The sequence below is a fragment of the Trifolium pratense genome, linkage group LG2 (genome assembly GCF_020283565.1).
Source record: "Trifolium pratense cultivar HEN17-A07 linkage group LG2, ARS_RC_1.1, whole genome shotgun sequence".
In the NCBI taxonomy this organism is placed as follows: Eukaryota; Viridiplantae; Streptophyta; class Magnoliopsida; order Fabales; family Fabaceae; genus Trifolium; species Trifolium pratense.
The window spans coordinates 57813095-57833829 of NC_060060.1; the positions used below are offsets into that span (position 1 = coordinate 57813095).

Genomic DNA, 20735 nt, shown 5'->3' on the forward strand with positions numbered 1-20735 from the left:
GCGCAGACAGGATGGTAGGATGATCTGGGCTGTCTGATCAATCAGACAGCCTTAATGAGATCACATCTTGGCTGTCTGATGGAAATCAACGGTCTGTAACCATGGTCCTTCCGTACGCGCGCGACACTGGATCCACGTCTATTAATTTTTAAGAAGGTGGGGGCGCGTGTCATTATTTTTTTTTTATGTAAAATTACAGAAATGCCCCTGTTGCTCTATTCTTTCAAAAATTAAAAGAATGGTATTTTGGTCCAATTGAAAAGGTGCACCTTGCTAACTTAGACCTAACTAGGGTCTAAGTTAGAAAACCCCATATATATATATATATATATATATATATATATATATATTGCATTAGGATTTACTTGGCAAGTTGGCTAGCTACTTTGCTATTCAGATTTTCCAATGTGGTCTAGTTAAAGAATATTTGGTTGGCAATCTCAAATTAAAATTATTTGCATGCATATACATAAAATTATAAATTATTTTAAATTGTATATTATTTAATTTTTTTTTGAATTAAATTATTTGCACGGATGTAGATTATTTAAATTATTTCCCTAAAAAATTATATCTTTTTACTTTATTAATGTGCGTCTAAATGTTGTGACCAAACAAAAATTCATCCAACTTTGCATAGCTCACCTGAATGATTTTATTTTTTTTTACAAGAGCTCACCTGAATGAATGATCATCATCCATATAAGTGAAATGCTAACAAATTAACAATATTGAAAAACTCTCTTTCTTCGGCCGGATCAGTTCTATGTTGTAGTTCCTTCAAGTCTTCAAATATTAGGAATTACAATAAGCAATTTCTTCTAAGAAGAGAGAATGAGGTGTAGTCTAAGCCCTAAGATGTGGAGGAAGGAGGCTGTGGATTTGGGAGGTGTAGGAAATGAAGGAGAGTGTATACAACAATTATAGTTAGTAAGAAAAGTGATGAAGATGGGGAAATTTTGAGAGCAATAAAAACCTTAGAATCAATGAAGGTGGTCTCTTTGAATTTAGATCATTTCCGATGGTGGCTATTTATATTTTTTTAGTACTAGTACCTATAATAGATATTCCTATTGGAGCAAAACACAAAGAGTACTTCATAGGTATTGGTTCTACAATAAGAAGTGGTATCTATTTTGTTTTTGTGGGTCTCATTTATAACTATGTATAATTATTAGTGGAATGTGTGTTATTGGTGTGATCCATTTAGAACTTTTTAAGAGATGTTGGGTTGGAGGGATTGAATACTTATTAGGTACTATTATTAAAAAATTAAAATGAGTGATGTGTACATGTGAAGTCCAGTTAAGTACTAAAAATGAGTATCTCCATTGTGGATGCTCTTAGGGGTTGGGGCGAAAGTGCTAAGAAAAGTAGGTTGAGGCTCTGTTTGGCAAAAATAACTTATGGCTGATAAGCTAGCTGATAGCTTATGACTGATGGCTGGTGGCTGATGGCTGATAGCTTCTAGCCGATTGAAGTGTTTGGTAAAATTAGCGGTGCAACTGACTGATAAATGTAAAATGACATAAAAAGACATATTTAATTCAATAAATTTTTTTATCAAATTAATACTATTTAAGATACTTAGAATTTAATATTTTAAGTTTATTTTTTTTTTTACAATATTTTAAGTTTATTAATTCAATAAATATATCTTTCAAATATTATTATTAAACTAATTTTTATATGCTGATTTTTTTTAAAAAAAATTATTTTCCTTTCGGTTGATATACTTTATGAAAAAATATCAACAAAATATATTCACAATATAGTATAATGGTTAATTATAGTAAGGTACGCTGTTTCAAAAAAAAATTATATAAGCCAAACATACTATATACATGTGATTTTAAAAGAAGCAACATTAAAACATGCATTTACTTATTTTATTTTAAATTCTAATGATAATAAATTATAAAGGATAAATATGAATTTTAGTTAAAATAATAAGGGTAAAAGAGAAAGAAAAAATGAAAAGTTAGAAGCTATAAGCTCAGAAGCTACTTGAAATAGCTTCTGAAAAAGAAGCTATAAGTCAGTAAAATAAGCTAAAAACTCTTTCTGAAAAGACTGTTATCAAACAAGTCTTTTAGCTTATAAGCCATAAGACAAAAACTAAAAGCTAGCTTATTTGGCTTGCCAAACAGACCCTGAGTCAATTCCTTAAAAAAAAGGAGCGTTTTATATTTGTTTGCTTCAAAAATAAAGAAAGCTTCTTTTGTTATACAAAAAAGAAAAGAAAAAGAAAGCTTCAGAGATAGATGTATTCAACAGTTATGGGGTAATAAGCATGGGCGATTATGCCGCCGGGCATGCCTGACACATGCCTGGGCTGCCCATCTTAATTTTGTTTTTTGTAATAATAAGAAACATAAATTTTTTTTAGAAAGAAACGCATCTCGTAAAGGTACCATACGAACTATATTTAGTCTCTTATGTTTATTTTAGGTTTCAATTTGGTCCCTTATCTTTTAAAAGTTTCAAGTTGGTCCCTTATGTTATTGATCTCAACATAAGTTGGTCGTTTTCGTTAAATTTTGAGTTAATTTTTTCTAACTTTTTGTTAAATTTTGAGTTAGTTTTTCTAAAACCTTCACATAGTACTCTCCTAAGTGGTCTACGTACGCAAATTCATTAGAAAAATCGACGATTTAAACTAAAATTTGAGGAAAAGGACCAACTTGAAACTTTTAAAAGATAAGGGACCAAATTGAAACCTAAAATAAACATAAGAGACCAAATATACAGTTAATTCTAATTTTTAACAACCTAAAACCTTCTCAATCTAGAATCTAATACAAAATATAACTCATAAGTTCAACATCAAATAACAAAGTATAACTAAAATAAAATTTCAATTCTTTTCCCACTTGAATCGCCAATGCACCATCATGAAAAAAATAAATTGAAATATATACATAGTTAGAAGAGTTAGAATATAGAACATTTAGGTGTAGGCTTGCTTGATGAGCTAAACTCAATCAATGGTTAATAATATAACCACCGGTTCGATTAATTGGTTCTTCTCGGTTTCTAAAAATTAAAATTGAGAACCGAACTAAACCACATCGGTTTTTAATTGGTTCAGTTTGGTTTTTGATCGGAACCAGAAACATCAAGGTCTTTTTTTCGGTTGACTGGTTTTTTTTCGTTAGTTTAATCGAATTTTTTTGATCCACTTACACCCCTAAGTGTAGGGGTGGTCGGGTCGAGGGTAAAATTTTGCCTTATAAGAAAAATGCTAACTAATACCCCCGAAGTACTAGTTAAAGAAACCAAATATAATAAAGTCATCATAAAACATGTATAGTCAATATTCTTGGGAGCTTCTATGGTAGTATCTTCGATCACTATTATTAGTAAATATGACGTTTTTGGTACATTGAAGTTGAACAAATGATGTATTTAGTTCATAGCTCTAAAAAGAGGGGGTGGCAGCACCCATAGATGAGATTATAACTTAGAATAACCTCAAAAGTTAGGTTATATCTCGGATGACCGATATGGATAACATACATCCCTTTTCCAATTTACCGAAAAGTCAAATTTGTTTATAATATTGACCGGAAAGAGTACATTAATAAATTGAAGTGTACCGATATACTCCCTCCATCCCAAAATATAAGCAAAAGTGAGTCAAATAAACTTGATGTATTTGGTTAAAGATTTGGACCAAATACATTCATTTTTGTTGATCACTTTTTGCTTATATTTTGGGACGGAGGATAAATTAATGATCATTTTGTTTTATCTGTTGGCGAAAGAAAGAATAAGTTTGGCAAATGTTGACACAATTTATTTGTGCTTGTCTTTATTGTTGTGATTTTGCTTTTGTAAAGTCAACAAAAGGAAAGAGAGAGTGAAAATTATTCTTTGTTGCTTAAAACAAATTAACGGAATTCCCACTTTTGTCTCCTTCTTCATCGCCAACTACGCTTCCCCTCTCAATTTTTTGTGTAACAAACAAACAAACCCACAATTCCCTAAAACTCTCTCTCTCTCTCTCTCTCTCTCTCTCTCTCTCTCTCGGTTTTGAAGCAAACATGAACGGGAAGGCTTCCGTTTCTAAGGAGCTTCATGCGAAACACACCAAGGTCACTTTTCATTTAATTTGTTTATTGTTCTTGGGTAAATTATGGTTTTAGCTTCTAAATTAATGAAAATATATGGAACCTAATTCTATTTAATTGTTGGTTTTTAGGAATTTTTTTTTTGGTTATTTATTTTTTTTTTCAAATTTCAAAATGTTACATAAAGATTATGAGTTAGCTGATTAAAAATAAGTGAAGGTATGTATGAAATTTGTTTTTTATTGTGTGTGACTGTATGCAGATCTTAGAGGGACTTCTTAAGCTACCTGACAACAGGGAATGTGCAGATTGTGGGACCAAGTATACACTTTTCACAACACATTCATGTTTTTTATCTTTAAGCTTAAACTACTACAATAGTTCATTCATAGGTTATTTTCTTACTATAAACATTTTTGAGTACTTCTGTTACTTATATCAACAAGGAGACTGATTGTGCACCTCATATGTGCTGAGCATGGTTATCAGTATCTTACAATATATGCGAGTCATATCTCGATTCAATACTAAATTAAACTCGATCAATATGAATCTCTATTGTATCTATTATGACATGAATTCCATCTTGAATTCTGGTTCATTATAATAAATCACTGCTTAAACTTAGTGTAGACAACTACTTTTGTTTGTCAACTTTGTATAACAAACCTTTTTTGTCGTTTGATATATGATTTGAATCTTCAATTAATTTGATGTCCTTATATGATACATCAGCTTATAATTTTGTTGTCTCACTTTTTTTTTTTTTTTTTAAATGACATTTTTATTGGCAATATATCTTCCTATTCATAATAAGATTCAACTCAGGTTTCAGAAAAAAAGTCTTCTGATTCGTGATTTGAATCTTGATCTGATAACCATGGCACTGAGCACTTAAATCCAGCTATTTTAAAGTGTTTCACTCCTAAGCTTTTTTCTTTTAATTCACTTTGCTTAAGTTCCTATTATCTGATTTTGGGGAAGCTTCAACATTGAATTTACTTAGGATTATGAGATATAGTATACTAGAAAGGTTTTGTCTTGTGAAGGAAAGCAAAACTGCCACATTCATTGTTCATTGTAGCAGTGTAAAGTTTAGCATCTGATCTTGCAAATTCTATTGTTGAAATTAATGAGTTTTTTTTTGCGGTTTATGGAATTTTATTATTTCAGGGCACCACGATGGGCTAGTGTGAACTTAGGAATTTTCATTTGCATGCAATGTTCAGGGATTCACCGGAGTCTTGGAGTGCATATATCAAAGGTTTATATACATTTTTGTTCCTTCTCAATTTAGAAATTTGATAATGGCTGAACCTTCTTATTTTGTTACTAGGTGAGGTCCACAACTTTGGATACATGGTTGCCAGAACAAGTTTCTTTTATGCAATGTAAGAAACTATGCAATCTATTTCTTGATTACGCTCTTTGTGAAATGTACTATTGAGCAAATTATGAGATACAATGAGCAACTCTTTCGTTCTCTCTTATAGGACATTACATAATGTCAATTTGATTGATTAGCTCTTTCTTTACTCATCGAAGATATCAGTGTTTGTCAAATAGCGGCTATAGTACTATAGCGTAGCAGAATATTAACAAACTACTATTGCTCCACGACACTTGATTCAGTACAAATTGTTTTCAAGTAACGGCTATAGCTGCACTATAAGCCTATAACTCTAGTGTAGCGAAATTTTAACGAACCACTATTTATTGCAGTTGACAGTGCTAGAAGATATGATAATTGTTACAAATGTTGTTTGGCTCTTGCAAGTGCAACTCATATGGTGTGTTTTATGCAGATACGGGTAATGTGAAGTCAAATAAGCATTGGGAAGCTAAACTACCACCAAATTTTGACAGAAATGGATATGGAATCGAGAAGTTTATCCGTGCCAAGTAAACTGTCAATATATTCTTATACATGACTATATGGTTCTAAATTGTAGTTGCTGTTGTGACTTGTGGTTACACTGTGACCCTTAATACTATGGCATAATATAGTTGCAATTGAAATGCTGTTGCGAAGACTTCTAAAATCTTTATATTGTGTCTACAGACTACAATTTAGAACTATGCTAGAAACATAGAGATGATTTTTCATCTACTTTTCCATTTTTTACTATTGCTAACTAGCTTATGTTCCTTCAGATATGTGGAGAAACGATGGGCTTTACAAGGTGAACTACAAGCTACAAAGTCAGCTGAAATAAAGTTGAACTTGAACTTCAAAATTTCACCACCTACTGGGGCCAAGAATGGTATTCAAAAACCTAGGAGATTGTCTCTTGAGGAAAGCATTCTTGTGAATCACATGGCACAAATTCGGCCTCCAATACCAAAATTTAATGAGGTATTCATGTTATATTTGATGTTTAATCCCCCATAAAGATTTTCCTTTCATATTTTAATTTGTCCGAGTGTTCTGAAATAGCAGATATCACGTTATTGAACAACGGAATTATAACAAACTGCTATTGTTCTGTGACATGTGAGTTAGTACAAATTGTTGTCAAATAGCTGCTATAGCAGTGCTATCTATAACACTGTAGCAGAGTAGAATTTGAACAAACGAATATTTTCCGCGATCCGTGATTTACAACACTAGTCGGATGCATGTTCGATGTATCATTTGATAAACCAGTCACATCCACAATTGTTTGCAAAGTCAAAAATTTTGTTATCTTCAAATATTTACACCACAAAAACCAAAATACTAATTGAGGTTTATCTGTTGAATTCAGGGTCCCTTAGATTTAAAAATGAAGAATTCACCACCAATAAAGAGGCCATCAGCATCACTTGATTTTGATAAACCCATTGGAAATAGCAACGGTACCGTCGATCTTTTTAACTTGCTTTCCTTCGACAACGATAAAAAGAATATATCAACTACACCTTCTAGCTGGACAACATTTGATTGTAAGATTACATTACTTGTAGCATCACATCTTCAGAATCTTTGTTCTATTTTCTTTGATTCGCATGGTTCGTGTTATGCGCTTGGAAATTATTAAATCAGCATTTATGTTTACAGGAGAAGGTGTGCAAATTGTTTATAGATTTGTTGAGCTAGCTTTTTGGATAGATGTCACAAGATTATGGTTAAATCCGTTCGTGCAATGTTGCACGAACATCAAGCTGTGTTGGTCTGGTGTGTATTTCTCATTGCAATTCAGTAATGCTAATTTGTTGTTTATATCCTTATCTCCATATTTTATTGACCCTTGTCTTCTTCACTCTCTCCTATAATCAAAAGATTTGTTGCATGGCTATCAGTATCTTACGATACATACGAGTCGTATCATATCGCGATTCAATACTAAATTGAACCTAATCAACACAAATTTCTTGTGTGTATATAATTGGACATGAATCTTATCTTAAATTCTAATTCACTATGATTGAATATCCTGATTCATTCTAATGAATATGAATTGTTACCTAAACTTAGCGTAACCAACCACTTTTCTTTTGTCATTAGATATATAATTTGAATGTTGAATTATTTTGAGGTTTTTAATCTTTTATGATGCATTAGCTTATAATTTTGTCATGTCACTTGATTTTTACTTAAAAAAATTATATTTTTGTTGGCAACGTATCTTACGATTGATGATAATATGCGATTCACGATCCAGAAAAAAGTCCTACGACTGTATATTTGATAGCCACAACAATTCATCGTTGTTGTATATTTTCACAGGTTTGTGGACAAATTTTTCGATCTGACTTCATCAGCAGGATATAGATTAGGCTCTCATATACAACAACAATAGCCCTTTGAGGTTGATACATCACATATAGCTTGAGGTAGTCATTACAATGATTTAATTTGTTACAACTATCTCTTATTCCTGCAATAGCCACTGATTCAAATTTCATATGGAGTATAGGATCAATGGAATTCACAGTTATTTTTTGTTTTCTTGTTTCACAATGTCACTTCCAAGAATATGTGATTCAAGAGGTTATACATGAAATATGTCCCATTGTTTATCTTGTGTACCTTTTTTTCTTCATCTTCTTCTTATATATCAAATTAATCTAAATAGATGTTAACTTTCTTCATTGAATTTTGGTTTGTTCAATATTGGTTGACATGTTCAGAAGTTTCATCATAAATTCCATACAAAGTTCTAATCTTGCTTTACTGTTAGACTTTGCTTTCCTTACACATGTAGTGAAGCTAATAGTTAAACAAGGTTATTTTTCATTTACTTTTTAACTACTTTGGAGACCCTCTTAGCAATTTAGAGATTTAAATAGACCTATGAAATGAAAGATATTTATAATTGAGTTCCTTAACTAAACTTTTTTTAATCATTTTCATGAAATTTCAAGTAATTGATATTTCGACCTCTAAATTTACAAATCCGAATTATTTAAAATTTAACGACTTAATTAAATTATTTAAATGTTCATACTATAAGTTACTAGCGTTTTTTTTTGTAAGAATATAAAGTTACTAGTGTTGAGAACACTTATTTTAACATATTTTTTTGGAGTGAAATTCTTGTGCGTCTAATTATGATTTCATTCATTAACCTATTGAATGTTGAAAAGAGTGTTAAAGTAAGTATTCGCAACACTCCATTTATACATGAGTTAAATAAGTTATTGGTGCACTAGCGCGCTTCACTTGGAGGTTCGCGCATCTTCTTGCTGTGTTGGAGAGAGGAACGAATCCTTCACGCTTGGTAAGCCCTTCACTGTAGCCATGCTTACTACTAGGCCTAGCCTATTGCCTAGAGCCAAACTTTGACCACGATTGCTCGTCACTTCTAACCCATAAACCATTTGTAGATTCTTAGTGTCTTCCATAGATAACTCAGTTAATGAACTAAAGAACATTAAAAAAGTTCTAAAAAGGTCATATATTCTCCAAAATTAACTAAACGTTAATAATATTTTCCATTAATGTTTTTAAGTCATAAACCAAATAAAAAACTTTCCAAATTATGACTCCATTATTAGTTTATTACTAATAAATTTAGTGATCCAATTATAAATTTATTTAAGACATAGACCCAAATAAATACGAAAAATGAATTGCTCTAAATGTTAAAAATATTAGACCCTTCAAACAAATAGTTAGATGTTCGACTCTAAAGTCTAAACTATTAAGCATCATAAAAGTTTGGTTATCCCACAAATTTTTAAACAGTGATTAGTCACTGTTGATTAATCACTATTTAACATCACTGAAAATTTTGTATCTACGACTTCATAAATAAAAAACCACAAATCATTTAAAAAAATAAAAAACCATAAAAATTAGACATCAATAAGCCTCATCCAAAACAGAGTATTTCTAATTAGTCACAAAAAAAAAACAGTATTTCTAAATGTGATATCCATTATAGGAATCAGGAACTTATATTTATCACTTAATTATTTTCCGTAAAAAAATGATTTAATACTGTAATATATAACCGCGCGCGCATGAACCTCATTGTAAGTGCACCACAGACTAGTTTACTCTCCACAACTGAAACAAAAACCGTTATCACTCTCTCGCTCTGTATAAAGGCGGGAAAACGATTCTCCTCTCTCACTCGCTGATCAATGCAACAACCACCATTACTTCACACTCCATCGTAATCTCTCTCTCTCTCTCTCTCTCTCTCTCTCTCTCTCTCTCTCTCTCTTCTTCTTCTTCTTCTTCTTCATTGCTTTGAGATTTTGATTTCTGAATTTGTAGGTTCATTTGCTTACAATCTCTGCTCTGAATTCATAACAAACTCAAATCAACCTCAAGCGATCATTGTGTATAGGTACGCAAAACTCAAATTCGACTTTCAATTTCTTGAAGATGATAACCTAATCACGTTTCAACTTGTTAATACCTTTTCGATTTCAATTTTTCTATATAATTTGTACTTGCACGCTAAAATTTTCACCAAAACTGAATCAATTTCGAATTCCGTATCATTTGTCGTGATTTTGTGTTCATTCAATCGGATTCAATCAAACATTGAAGTTATAGTCAATTTGCACGCTAAAATTCTGTGAAACTGAAATTATTTTCCAGATTGTTTGTTTGCGATGTTAATTTCACTCTATTAGATCAAGCCTTTGAATTGTAGCTATAGTTAGCTTTGGATTTTTTTCCGATCTTTTTCTGTTTTTTTTGTAGGAAAAATGAGGCCAGCGGTGAAAGCTATAATCGTCATTGTTTTCACCTCGACTCTCATCCGCTGCGTTTGTGGTGCTAACCACACTGTTGGCGGCGCTTCCGGCTGGGATATCATTTCCAATATGCAGGACTGGTCTTCCACTGCCACCTTCAATGTCGGCGATGATCTCGGTACGTATCTTAATCTCTCGATTTCAATAAGATCATTTTCATGAAAACACAACTACTACATCTTATATAATCTCTGCATTTTCTGTTAAAGATTCTTGAAACTTGAATTAATCTAGTAACTGCATGTGCGCTTAACTGAACTAATGATAGAGTGAGTACTAATTAATTAGGTTAATTGGTGTTTTAGGTTTGTTTCCTAATTAGTTGAATTTTCTTTTTGATAATATGAAATAGTACTGAGAATTCATTCATAACTGTTTATTTTTCTGTTTCTTCTGTCTTAATTTAATGATTGGATCCTCTGCTGGACTGTGTATGGTGCAGCATCTACATTTTTAGGTGAATTTGATTTTTCGTGAAATTGAGGGATTACACATTCATGCATTCGAGAATGAGATATCCATGATATCCTTCAAATTCAATCTTGATTGAAGTTCTAAAAATGCAAATTAAATGTTAATTGTAAAATTACAGAAAAATTGCACTGTCCAATTTTGTGGAATGATAAAAGATATTTTGAATGCACGAGAATGTGGGGAAATCCTAATCTTAGAGGAGTTGAGTCCATCATTATTTCTGTGCATTATTACATAATTACTTTTGTTCTCCAAATATTGGTTATGATAAATTGAAAATAACAAAATAAAATTGATGATATGAAATGAATTAAACAACCGATTTAGTCTCTTAAATGTGAACCTAAGGCACTTTTATTTATGAACTTCAATTTAGTTTCAATATCTTACATAAGAGAGACTAAAAGTACTAGAAATATAAAAATTAAAAAATTCGGGGGAACAAAGTCAAGAATATTTTAGGAAAATCAAAATTTAATTTTGTAGTAATAATGAACACTAATTGGATGTGTGTGGTGATTTGCAGTATTCTCCTACACGCCGTTATACGATGTGGTGGAAGTGAACAAACAAGGTTACGACACGTGTACAATAGCAAACGCCATAGCCATTGATAACACCGGCGAAACAGTGATCCATCTCACCGATAACAGAACCCGTTACTTTGTCTGTGGGAGAATGCGCCATTGCAAACAAGGCCTCAAACTCAAAGTCCAAATTCAGGCCCAACCCAAAAACAACAACAACGGAACCAATAACAATCAAAACCAACCCGGCAACGGTGGGCAAAAACCATCTCCTCCGCCGCGTAATCTTCCACCGCGTAATGCTCCACCACCAAGTTATCATTCTCCTCCTAGTCCTCCTCCAGATGTACCTGCTGAAAAGCCTTCCGGTGCAGAACCATTGATTACACCTGTAATCATCTTAGCTTTCGCTTGGTTATCTTGGTACTTTACCGTTAATCATCTCATGGTTTATGCTTTTTTTTTGTTTTTTTGATAACCCTCTTGGTTTATACCTGATGCTTTCAGCTGTGTATGTTTCTTGTTTTTAGTCTTTCATAAAGCCATATTCTTCAGTGGATATAGATTGTGATTTTGGTTAGTAAATTCTGTACATACCAAAGTCAATCATGACCTTGTGTTGATAATTTGAGATTCTTGTCTACTGTGAATTTGTTTTGTTCTAGTAAATTCTGTATACTCAATGTGAGAGTTTGTTTGTAAAATTTTGGCTCCTATTTTGTTCAATTAGATTTCCTTCTCACGTTATAAGTTCATTACTAATTTTTTGGGGTACATTTTATTTTGGGCTCCAGAAGTTTATAATTGATGTTATAATTTTCCTTCTCACGTTATAAGTTCATATGCAGAACACAAGTCATTGGTTGAGGTGACACATGTTAAAATTGCAACAATGTTAAAATATAGGCCATCTCTTTCAGCTTTAGTGGTCCTGTGATTGAATCCAGTCTTAAAATTGCAACAATGTTAAAACTCATAAGGAGTGTTTTGTGTCAATTGTGATCCTAGTCAATTTAAAATAGGAGTGTTTGTAGATGTTTGAGTGCATTTTTTTTCTTTCAAAAATGGTTTCACCAATTGATGTGAACTTTTTTAAATGGGCATGACATTATTCTAGGCATTACTTATTCCAAATTCTCATTATATTTATTATAGGCTTTTCGGAGAAATAGAGGAAAATTAGCTTTCTATATGGACACAAGAAAGAATGAAACTTTCTGTCGTTGCATTGCATTCATCACAGAAGTCAGAAAATCGAAATATATGTAGGACAATTTTGAATGCTGCATCTTGCACCCATTGCTTCAACATGTTCCTGTTCCGTAGCTTAATTAAGGTCCACACAACATACTTGTGCAGTTGTGCCATAACAGCGTGTCCTAGCATTTTGTGAGTTGTTTCCATTAGTGGTTAATAAGAAAAGGATTTGTCAAATTGTCATTGATAATTGCAAACAATTTTTTAGTATAATTTTTGGGTCATCTAGCTAGCACATTCTTCTTAATCAATACTTAGACATTATTAATACCATAAGCAAGAGTTATGTAGACAACTAGTGCCAATAAAACCTCCAACTTGACCCTTGCCTTTGGATTGATAATAAAATTAGAGGTACATTTGTTTGCTTTATGAGACTTAGTTGTTTTCTCCTTGTTCGAGCATAATGGAAAAGACCAAAAGGTGGTTTTTTCATATTAATTTGATATGTTGTAGTTGTTGGGCTCTATTAGAAATGAGTTCATCTTTCCTAATTTGATGCCTTTATTGGTCTTGTGGAGCTAATTATGTCTCGTTTAGAAATGCTCTTTGGCCAAAGACTATACAAGTCAGGGTCCTTTCATAAGAGTTTAATATCTTAATAATATATTATCTTTTGTTGCTTCTAAATAAATTTAGTTATTGAACTATATACATGGCTATTTTCGAGGTAGCAGAATCCACATGTCAAAGTAGAAAGATTGGGTAAAAATACAAATGGAAGGCCAGTATATATTCATAATAAAAGTGCAGAACTAAACTTTTCTAATTGAAATTTAAGGCATTTTGCAGGCAGGAGATGGAGGAGGGTCCATGTCTGTGCTTTCTTATTAATGAAAAACTTTAACAAGCTGGTTCCACTTACAATGTTCGTGTACCGGCCAACATATTGTTTTATGAGCTTAAAATTTAATATTGAAGTGAAGCTGTTCTGGACTAGACTAATGCTAGTCCACCTAGACCCTCACAAAATCCGCATGGCTTGTCCAACCACCTCCATGTCAGCATGGCACAACCTCTCCACCAAGATGGGGTAAAATTACTACTCTACCCACTATCTAAGGGTAATATCTTGGCAGTCCCTCTTAATGGGCCTTGGCTAATCCAGCCCACTAAGAGGACCTTTGGCCCAGAGCTGGGGGCTATAAATACTCTCCCTCATGGGAGAGCAAGGTAGAACACTATTCATTATCACAATTACTCTCTCTCTCTAACTTCTCTCTAGTATCTCTTTTGCTCTCTATTCCTTGTCTGACTTTGGCATCGGAGCACCTGCAGGTACAACCCCCCCCTCCGTGGACCATCTGCTCGGATTGCTGCCTACCACCTGCTCAACGGACTTCCAGCTGGCCTTCTACCTGTTCTGATCAACAGTTAAGATCAGTGGCGCCGACTGTGGGGAACTGAGTTCTCCCCTTCTTTGTTTCGAGCAAGTAAACTAAAGAACAAAACCAATCAATCACTTTTTCATCATGGCCAGTTCATCTCATTTCAACAATGACGTTGAAGACGCTGCTCCTCCATCTTCTCCCCGTCTGTCTCCTGCTCTCATCACTGACCTCCAGGCCCTCCCCGAGTCTGACCCTAGAGACGGGCAGGAAACTTCCTGGACTTCTGAGGACGGCGACTTGGTCGTCTTGACTGAGAAGCAGGCAGGGAAGCGCCCTCAGTCCGAGCAGGGCAAATCAGCAGAAACCGACTTGTCCACTGCTTCAGTTACCAATGCTGAACTAGCAGCACTCATAGCTGCCCTAAAGCAAACCACCGAAGCTCTCCAAGGCCAGAATCGCCGAATGGACGAGCAGAATCTGAGACTAGATCGCTTGGAAAGGAATCAGCGACTCTCAAGGAACAACTCTCCCTCGAGGAGAACTCCTACTTCTCAATCCCCTCCTCGTCAGGAAACTGTCAGGCAACGACGACCTGCCCTTGAGAGGATTGAGCAGCCTGGCAAGAAAAGAGACCATGTCTCCCCTCCCCGCGAGGGTATATCTTCTCCAAATGTGAAAAAAGGAAAAATTGTGGACCGAACACCTCCTCGTCGTCATTCTCCCCAGGGACTCAGCTTGATGACCAAACAAGGGCAGCCAGTAGGCCGCAGCCATCACACTGACCAATTCTCCAGGAGCCCAACTCCTGATCGTGAGAGCTCACCTCCCCTAAACTCGCAAGAGAGTGACGAGGATGATCCCCGCTGCCCTTTATCTCACGACATACTTCAAGCACCCGTTCCAAAGGGATGTGAGCGACCACCTCCTCTCCCAGCTTATGATGGACTTTCTGACCCAGATGAACACATCGCATCAGTCAATGCTACCCTGAACTTCTTGAGGGTCAGCGGAGCAATTAGATGCAGAATATTTCCAACTACTCTGAGAAAGGGAGCTATGGCTTGGTACCACAGCCTAGCTCCTCGCTCCATAACCTCATGGATGGATCTGTCCGACCAATTCCGCAGGCACTTCACTGCTTCCCGCAAGCAACCAAAAACCGAGGCAGTTCTGGATGCCATCTTCCAAGCTGATAATGAATCTCTCCGCAGTTTCATAGAGAGGTTCAACAAAGAAGCCGTCCAGGTAGAAACAACTGATGATATGAAGAAATACCTGCTCCAAAGGGGCCTTCGGCCAAACTCTGACTTTGCAAAAGCCGTTGGAATCGAAAAACCGCGCACCTTTAGCGACCTCCTCCTCAAATCTCAACCCTACATCCAATATGAAGAGCAACAAGCTGCAGATGCTGCCCGTTATGGGCGAGCAGGAAACAGTCAACCTGCTCCTCGTTCAAATGCTGAACAGTTCAGCCGAGGAGGAGGAAGACGAAGAGGCGAAAGGCCTAGGGAACCCCGTGGACCTCCTAGCACGTTCAGCAATTATACTCCCCTTAGCAAAACCCAGGAAGAAATTTGGAAAGAGTGCAACTCAGTTGAGTTCACTAAAGCAGGAATTAAATTTCCAAGACAACAACCCACAAAGCCTGGCCAAGACAAGAGCAGGTACTGCAAGTACCACAAAGGTTACGGCCATCTGACTGACGACTGCATTCAATTAAAAGACGCCATTGAAATTCTGATTAGAAATGGGCAAATCAAACAATACGTGAAGAGGGGCAATGCTCCCCGGGCAGAAGCTGCTGAGACCAGCAACACTGAAGAAGCTGCACCAGAAGAATCCGGGCACAAGCCAGTTGCCCTTGCCATCTCCAGACCTGAAGATTTCTTTGTCCCGGACTACTTGGACGACACCTATGTTGCTCCTACACTGAACAAATGGAACGCACTTGCCCAAGCTATGGTTATCTCTGGTGGAGGTTTTGACAAACAGACTGTGGGATCCATCAAGAGAAAATTTGAAGAATTGATAGATGGCTCTTCCAACCTGAGTGCAACTTTGGATAAACCGAAAGGGCAATCAAAACCCTTAGCCTTCTATATGGAAGAGCTGCCCGGTGGAACTGCAAACTCCCAGATACCCCTGCTCATCAGAGTGGACATGGCAAATATGGACGTCCGCAGGGTACTGGTCGACCAAGGAAGCTCCTGTGATATCATGTATTCCCAACTTTTCAAGACTCTGCAACTAGATGAAACCTACCTCACTCCTTATTTTGGATCTGATCTCTCCGGATTTAATGGAGCAACAACTAAGCCATGGGGCTATGTAGACCTGCTAGTCACCGTTGGCTCTGAAGAAACTGCAAAAACTATCAAAGTGAAATTCCTGGTAGTAGACTGCCCTTTTCTCTACCAGTGCATCCTGGGCCGAACAGCTATTGCTGACTTAATGGCCGTCCCTTCAACCGCCCACCTCAAGATGAAGTATTATACTCATAAAGGCCAAGTTGCGACACTGCATGGAGACATTGAAGCTGCAAGGAGAGTCTTCAATGCGTCCTCCAAAGGAAATGAATATATCGGGCAGCTCCCCGAGTCCAAGAAGTCCAAGGCAACAACTTCCCTGCCCTTGCCAGAAATCAGCTCCATTGACCTCGACAGCCGCTTTTCCAAACAGGAAAACAAAGATGAGAAGAAGCTCCGCAAGGAGAAGAAGGAAGACGACGAGGCAAGCCAAGAGCACCGTCGTCCAGTTCCAGACGGCGAGTTCGAGCTGATGCCCTTCGGAGAAGACCCGAGCAGGGCAGTGAAGATTGGGACCGGACTCCCCGAACTTGCTAGGAAGCAACTTGAAGCCTGCTTGAAGGAAAATGCTGATCTGTTCGCCTGGCACGCTTCCGAGATGCCCGGCTTGGACCCCAACATAGCATGTCACCAGCTGACTATTGATCCCACTGCACTTCCCATTGTACAACGTAGGCGTAGGCAGTCTCCTGAGAAATCGGAGGCTGCAGAAAAATGTGTAAAAGACCTCCTAGAGGCAAATTTTATTTCGGAGGCCAGGTATACAACCTGGCTGTCCAACGTTGTACTCGTCAAAAAATCTAATGGAAAATGGAGGATGTGTTGCGACTATACCGATCTAAACAGGGCTTGCCCTAAAGACTCTTATCCCTTACCTTGCATTGATAGACTTGTTGATAATTCTTCTGGCTTTAAATTATTGTCTTTTATGGATGCTTATTCAGGTTATAACCAAATTCCAATGGCAGTAGCAGATAGAGAAAAAACAGCTTTCATGACCGAGTCGGGCAACTATTACTACAACGTAATGCCCTTCGGTCTCAAAAATGCAGGAGCTACATACCAGCGAATGATGAACAAAGTCTTCCGAGGACAAATAGGAGACATGCTCGAGGTATACATGGACGACATGATCGTAAAATCCCCCGAGGAACTCGACCATGTCGTGCACCTTCGAAAGGTGTTCGAGCAGGCCAGGAAATACAACATGAGATTCAACCCAGAGAAGTGCACCTTCGGGGTCCGAGCAGGTAAATTCCTGGGATTTTACCTAACCGAGCGAGGAATTGAAGCCAACCCTGACAAGTGCAGAGCTTTTGCCGAGCTCCCCACTCCGAGCGATAAGAAGTCCATACAAACTCTTAATGGAATGCTAACATCGCTTTCCAGATTTGTATCCAAATCAGCACAACATGCACTCCCCTTTTTCAAACTACTAAAGAAAGAAGCAGTCTTCGAATGGACAGATGAATGCGAGCAAGCTCTCCAACATCTGAAAAAGGCCTTATCAGAGCCATCTGTCCTCTCACGACCAAGTGACGAGGAGGTATTATACCTGTACCTTTCCGTCGCCTCGGAGGCTGTAAGTGCAGCTCTTATTCGTGAGACAAACGAAGGGCAGAAACCATTGTACTTTACAAGCAAAGCCTTGCAGGGTCCTGAACTAAGGTACCAACAAATTGAAAAAATAGCCCTTGCACTAGTTTATGCTGCGAGGAGACTAAGACATTATTTCTTGGCCCATACAATTGTGGTCCGAACAGACCAACCAATCAAGTCTTTGCTTGGCCGACCAGATATGGCGGGCAGGATGCTCAAATGGTCCCTCGAACTCTCAGAATTCGACATTCGTTACGAGAGCAGAAAAGCTCTAAAAGCCCAAGTCCTAGCTGACTTCGTCGCAGAGATGACGAGCTCCTCCCCTACAGTGGACGGAGCAGATAAATGGACAATCTTTGTAGACGGAGCATCAAGCGCTACAGGAGCAGGTGCAGGCATCATTCTTGAAAATGAGAATGGCTTACTAATCGAGGTCTCCCTAGCACTATCCTTCCCAACTTCAAACAACCAAGCAGAGTATGAAGCATTCCTCGCTGGACTACGTTTGGCCGAGGACTTGCAAGCCAAGGAGATAAAAATCTACACAGATTCGCAACTGGTCGCCTCACAGGTGCTAGGAGAGTATCAGACCAAGAATGATAACCTCTCTGAATACCTAGTGCTAGTAAAGGAAAATATCACAAAGTTCAACTCTGTTGAAATATTACATGTTCCCCGCGAACACAACAAAAGGGCAGATATCCTGTCCAAACTGGCAAGCACAAAAAGGAAGGGCGGAAACAAATCTGTCATCCAAGAGATACTCCCTCGTCCAAGCATAGAAAAACCAAGCAGGGTTGTGGACATAAACGTCATTGGCGACAAAGACTGTTGGATGACTCCAGTATACAACTTCCTCGAGCACGGAACTCTCCCTGACGACCAGAAACAAGCAGCTATAGTCAGACGAAGAGCCTGCTCCTATGTCATCCTTGATGGAAAGTTATACAGGAGAGGATTTTCCATTCCTCTCCTAAAATGTGTGGACGAGGACACATCAGATTACATCCTGCGCGAAGTCCATGAGGGCATTAACGCCCAGCACCTGGGAGGAAGGTCACTTGCCAGGAAAGCTCTACGAGCAGGGTACTATTGGCCTACTATGCAACAGGACGCCAAAGACCACGTAAAAAAATGTGACAAATGCCAAAGGCATGGGGATATGCACTTAGCTCCCCCTCGAGAACTAAAATCTTTGTCCTCCCCCTGGCCCTTCGCCTGGTGGGGCATGGACTTACTTGGTCCTTTTACCAAAGGACTTTATCAAAATCGTTACTTAATAGTAGCAGTGGACTACTTCACAAAGTGGGTGGAAGCCGAACCCCTCTCCGACATAACGTCGCTCAGAATCCTGCGCTTCTTCAAAAGAAACGTGCTAGCTAGATTCGGAATACCACAGGTGGTAGTCACAGACAACGGAACACAGTTTACAGACAAAGATTTTCAAGCATTCCTTGTTGCCCTGGGCACCAAGCAGCACTTCACATCGGTCGAGCACCCCCAAACCAATGGGCAAGCTGAAGCAGCCAACAGAGTAATCCTGAGAGGGTTACGAAGAAGACTTGACCAAAACAAAAAGAAATGGGTCGAAGAGCTTGACAATGTACTCTGGGCCTACCGAACAACCCCACACTCCACAACTGGAGAACCCCCCTTCCGAATGGTATATGGAACGGAGGCAGTTATCCCCGTAGAGATTGGGGAACCATCTCGTCGGACTGAGCAGCCTCTTGACGAGGAGCAAAATGACGAAGCACTTCGAGAGGAGCTTGACCTCGTCGAAGAAATTCGAACAAGAGCTTCTTTAAAGGAGGCCACCCTGAAGCAGAAAATAGCTGCCCGTCATGACACCAAAGTCATCAAAAGGGAATTCGAGGTGGGCAGCCTCGTCCTAAGACGCAACGCAGACTCCCAGGATGGTAAACTTGCACCCAATTGGGAAGGACCATACCGCGTCATTGATAAAACAGAAAATGGTGCATACTATCTCGAGGACCTTCGAGGAAAGAAACTTCCTCGACCTTGGAATGCCCAGAAATTGAAACAATATTACAGCTAAGTTATTGCCACACTAAAAGGCTGCTCGCACTTCAGAACACAACGAATCGAGCACCTTAAACAACGGAGGGCACCATGGCACACGTGCTCATCTAAAACCATAGCAGGGGAACCAATTCACCATAAGGGAAATGGAACTCCTGCTAGACGAGGATAACTCTCGAAACGAGCCCATCGTCCCCGTGCCACGACCTAGCACCCAGCTCGCGATGGGAGGTTCAGGTTGCGAAGAAGGGTACACTAGCGTGCTTGTATTCGCGTAACTTAGAAACAACTCTAAGTGCTTATACAGTTCCCTAAACTGTTTAAGTCAAAACAGAGGAGACTACCCTCAATAAAACATGCTCAGTATCAAGCAGGGGAAATCTCCCCGGCAAAATAACAACGAGCGCAGCATTCATACATGCAAAAATATGATAAGTATACAAAACAGGCATAAAAATAAACAGGCAAAACTTAGCACACCAACTTGCTCGAATGAGCATACCAGCATGCCTAGACGAGCACCTCAATAACGGGGAGGTAAGATCCCCGACACGAAGTTTAAACAACAAAATTCGTTAAGTTAAAAATGGGGACAAGCTCCCCAGCTCAGATTTTGAGCAAGAAATTAGCATAAAATTTGGCTAAGTTAAAGGCAGGGACCAGACCCCCCCGGTTGAAATTTTAAAACAACAAAATTTCCCCAAAATTTTCTAAGTTAAAAAGACGGGGAGGCTCCCCGAATGAAATTTTAAACAACGAAATTTCTCCAAAATTTTCTAAGTTAAAAAGACGGGGAGGCTCCCCGGTTGAAATTTTAAACAACGAAATTTCTCCAAAATTTTCTAAGTTAAAAAGACGGGGAGGCTCCCCGGTTGAAATTATAAACAACGAAATTTTGTAAAAATTTTCTAAGTTAAAAAAGGAGGAAAC

General features: G+C 37.6%; 2 protein-coding genes across 3 annotated transcripts; both read left to right on the top strand.

The window, feature by feature from the left end:
* The first annotated feature begins 3834 nt into the window (after positions 1-3834).
* Positions 3835-8152, top strand: LOC123910145 (probable ADP-ribosylation factor GTPase-activating protein AGD15). Of its 2 annotated transcripts, XR_006810138.1 has the most exons (9): positions 3835-4097; positions 4336-4394; positions 5247-5337; positions 5410-5464; positions 5879-5975; positions 6228-6429; positions 6821-6998; positions 7114-7230; positions 7783-8152. XR_006810138.1 is itself a non-coding variant. In XM_045961197.1 (8 exons), coding segments are annotated over exons 1-8 (735 nt in total). In that variant the 5' UTR covers positions 3835-4046; the 3' UTR covers positions 7116-7300. The 2 variants fall into 2 exon arrangements, 1 of the variants encoding a protein (XP_045817153.1); XM_045961197.1 differs by lacking the exon at positions 7783-8152 and having other exon boundaries at positions 7114-7300.
* A 1394-nt stretch (positions 8153-9546) lies between these two features.
* On the top strand, positions 9547-11973 carry LOC123910146 (uclacyanin 1-like). Its single transcript, XM_045961198.1, has 4 exons — positions 9547-9676; positions 9781-9853; positions 10216-10386; positions 11269-11973. Exons 3-4 carry the CDS (start codon positions 10221-10223, stop codon positions 11742-11744), a joined length of 642 nt encoding a protein of 213 aa, XP_045817154.1. The 5' UTR covers positions 9547-9676; positions 9781-9853; positions 10216-10220; the 3' UTR covers positions 11745-11973.
* Positions 11974-20735: the final 8762 nt, after the last annotated feature.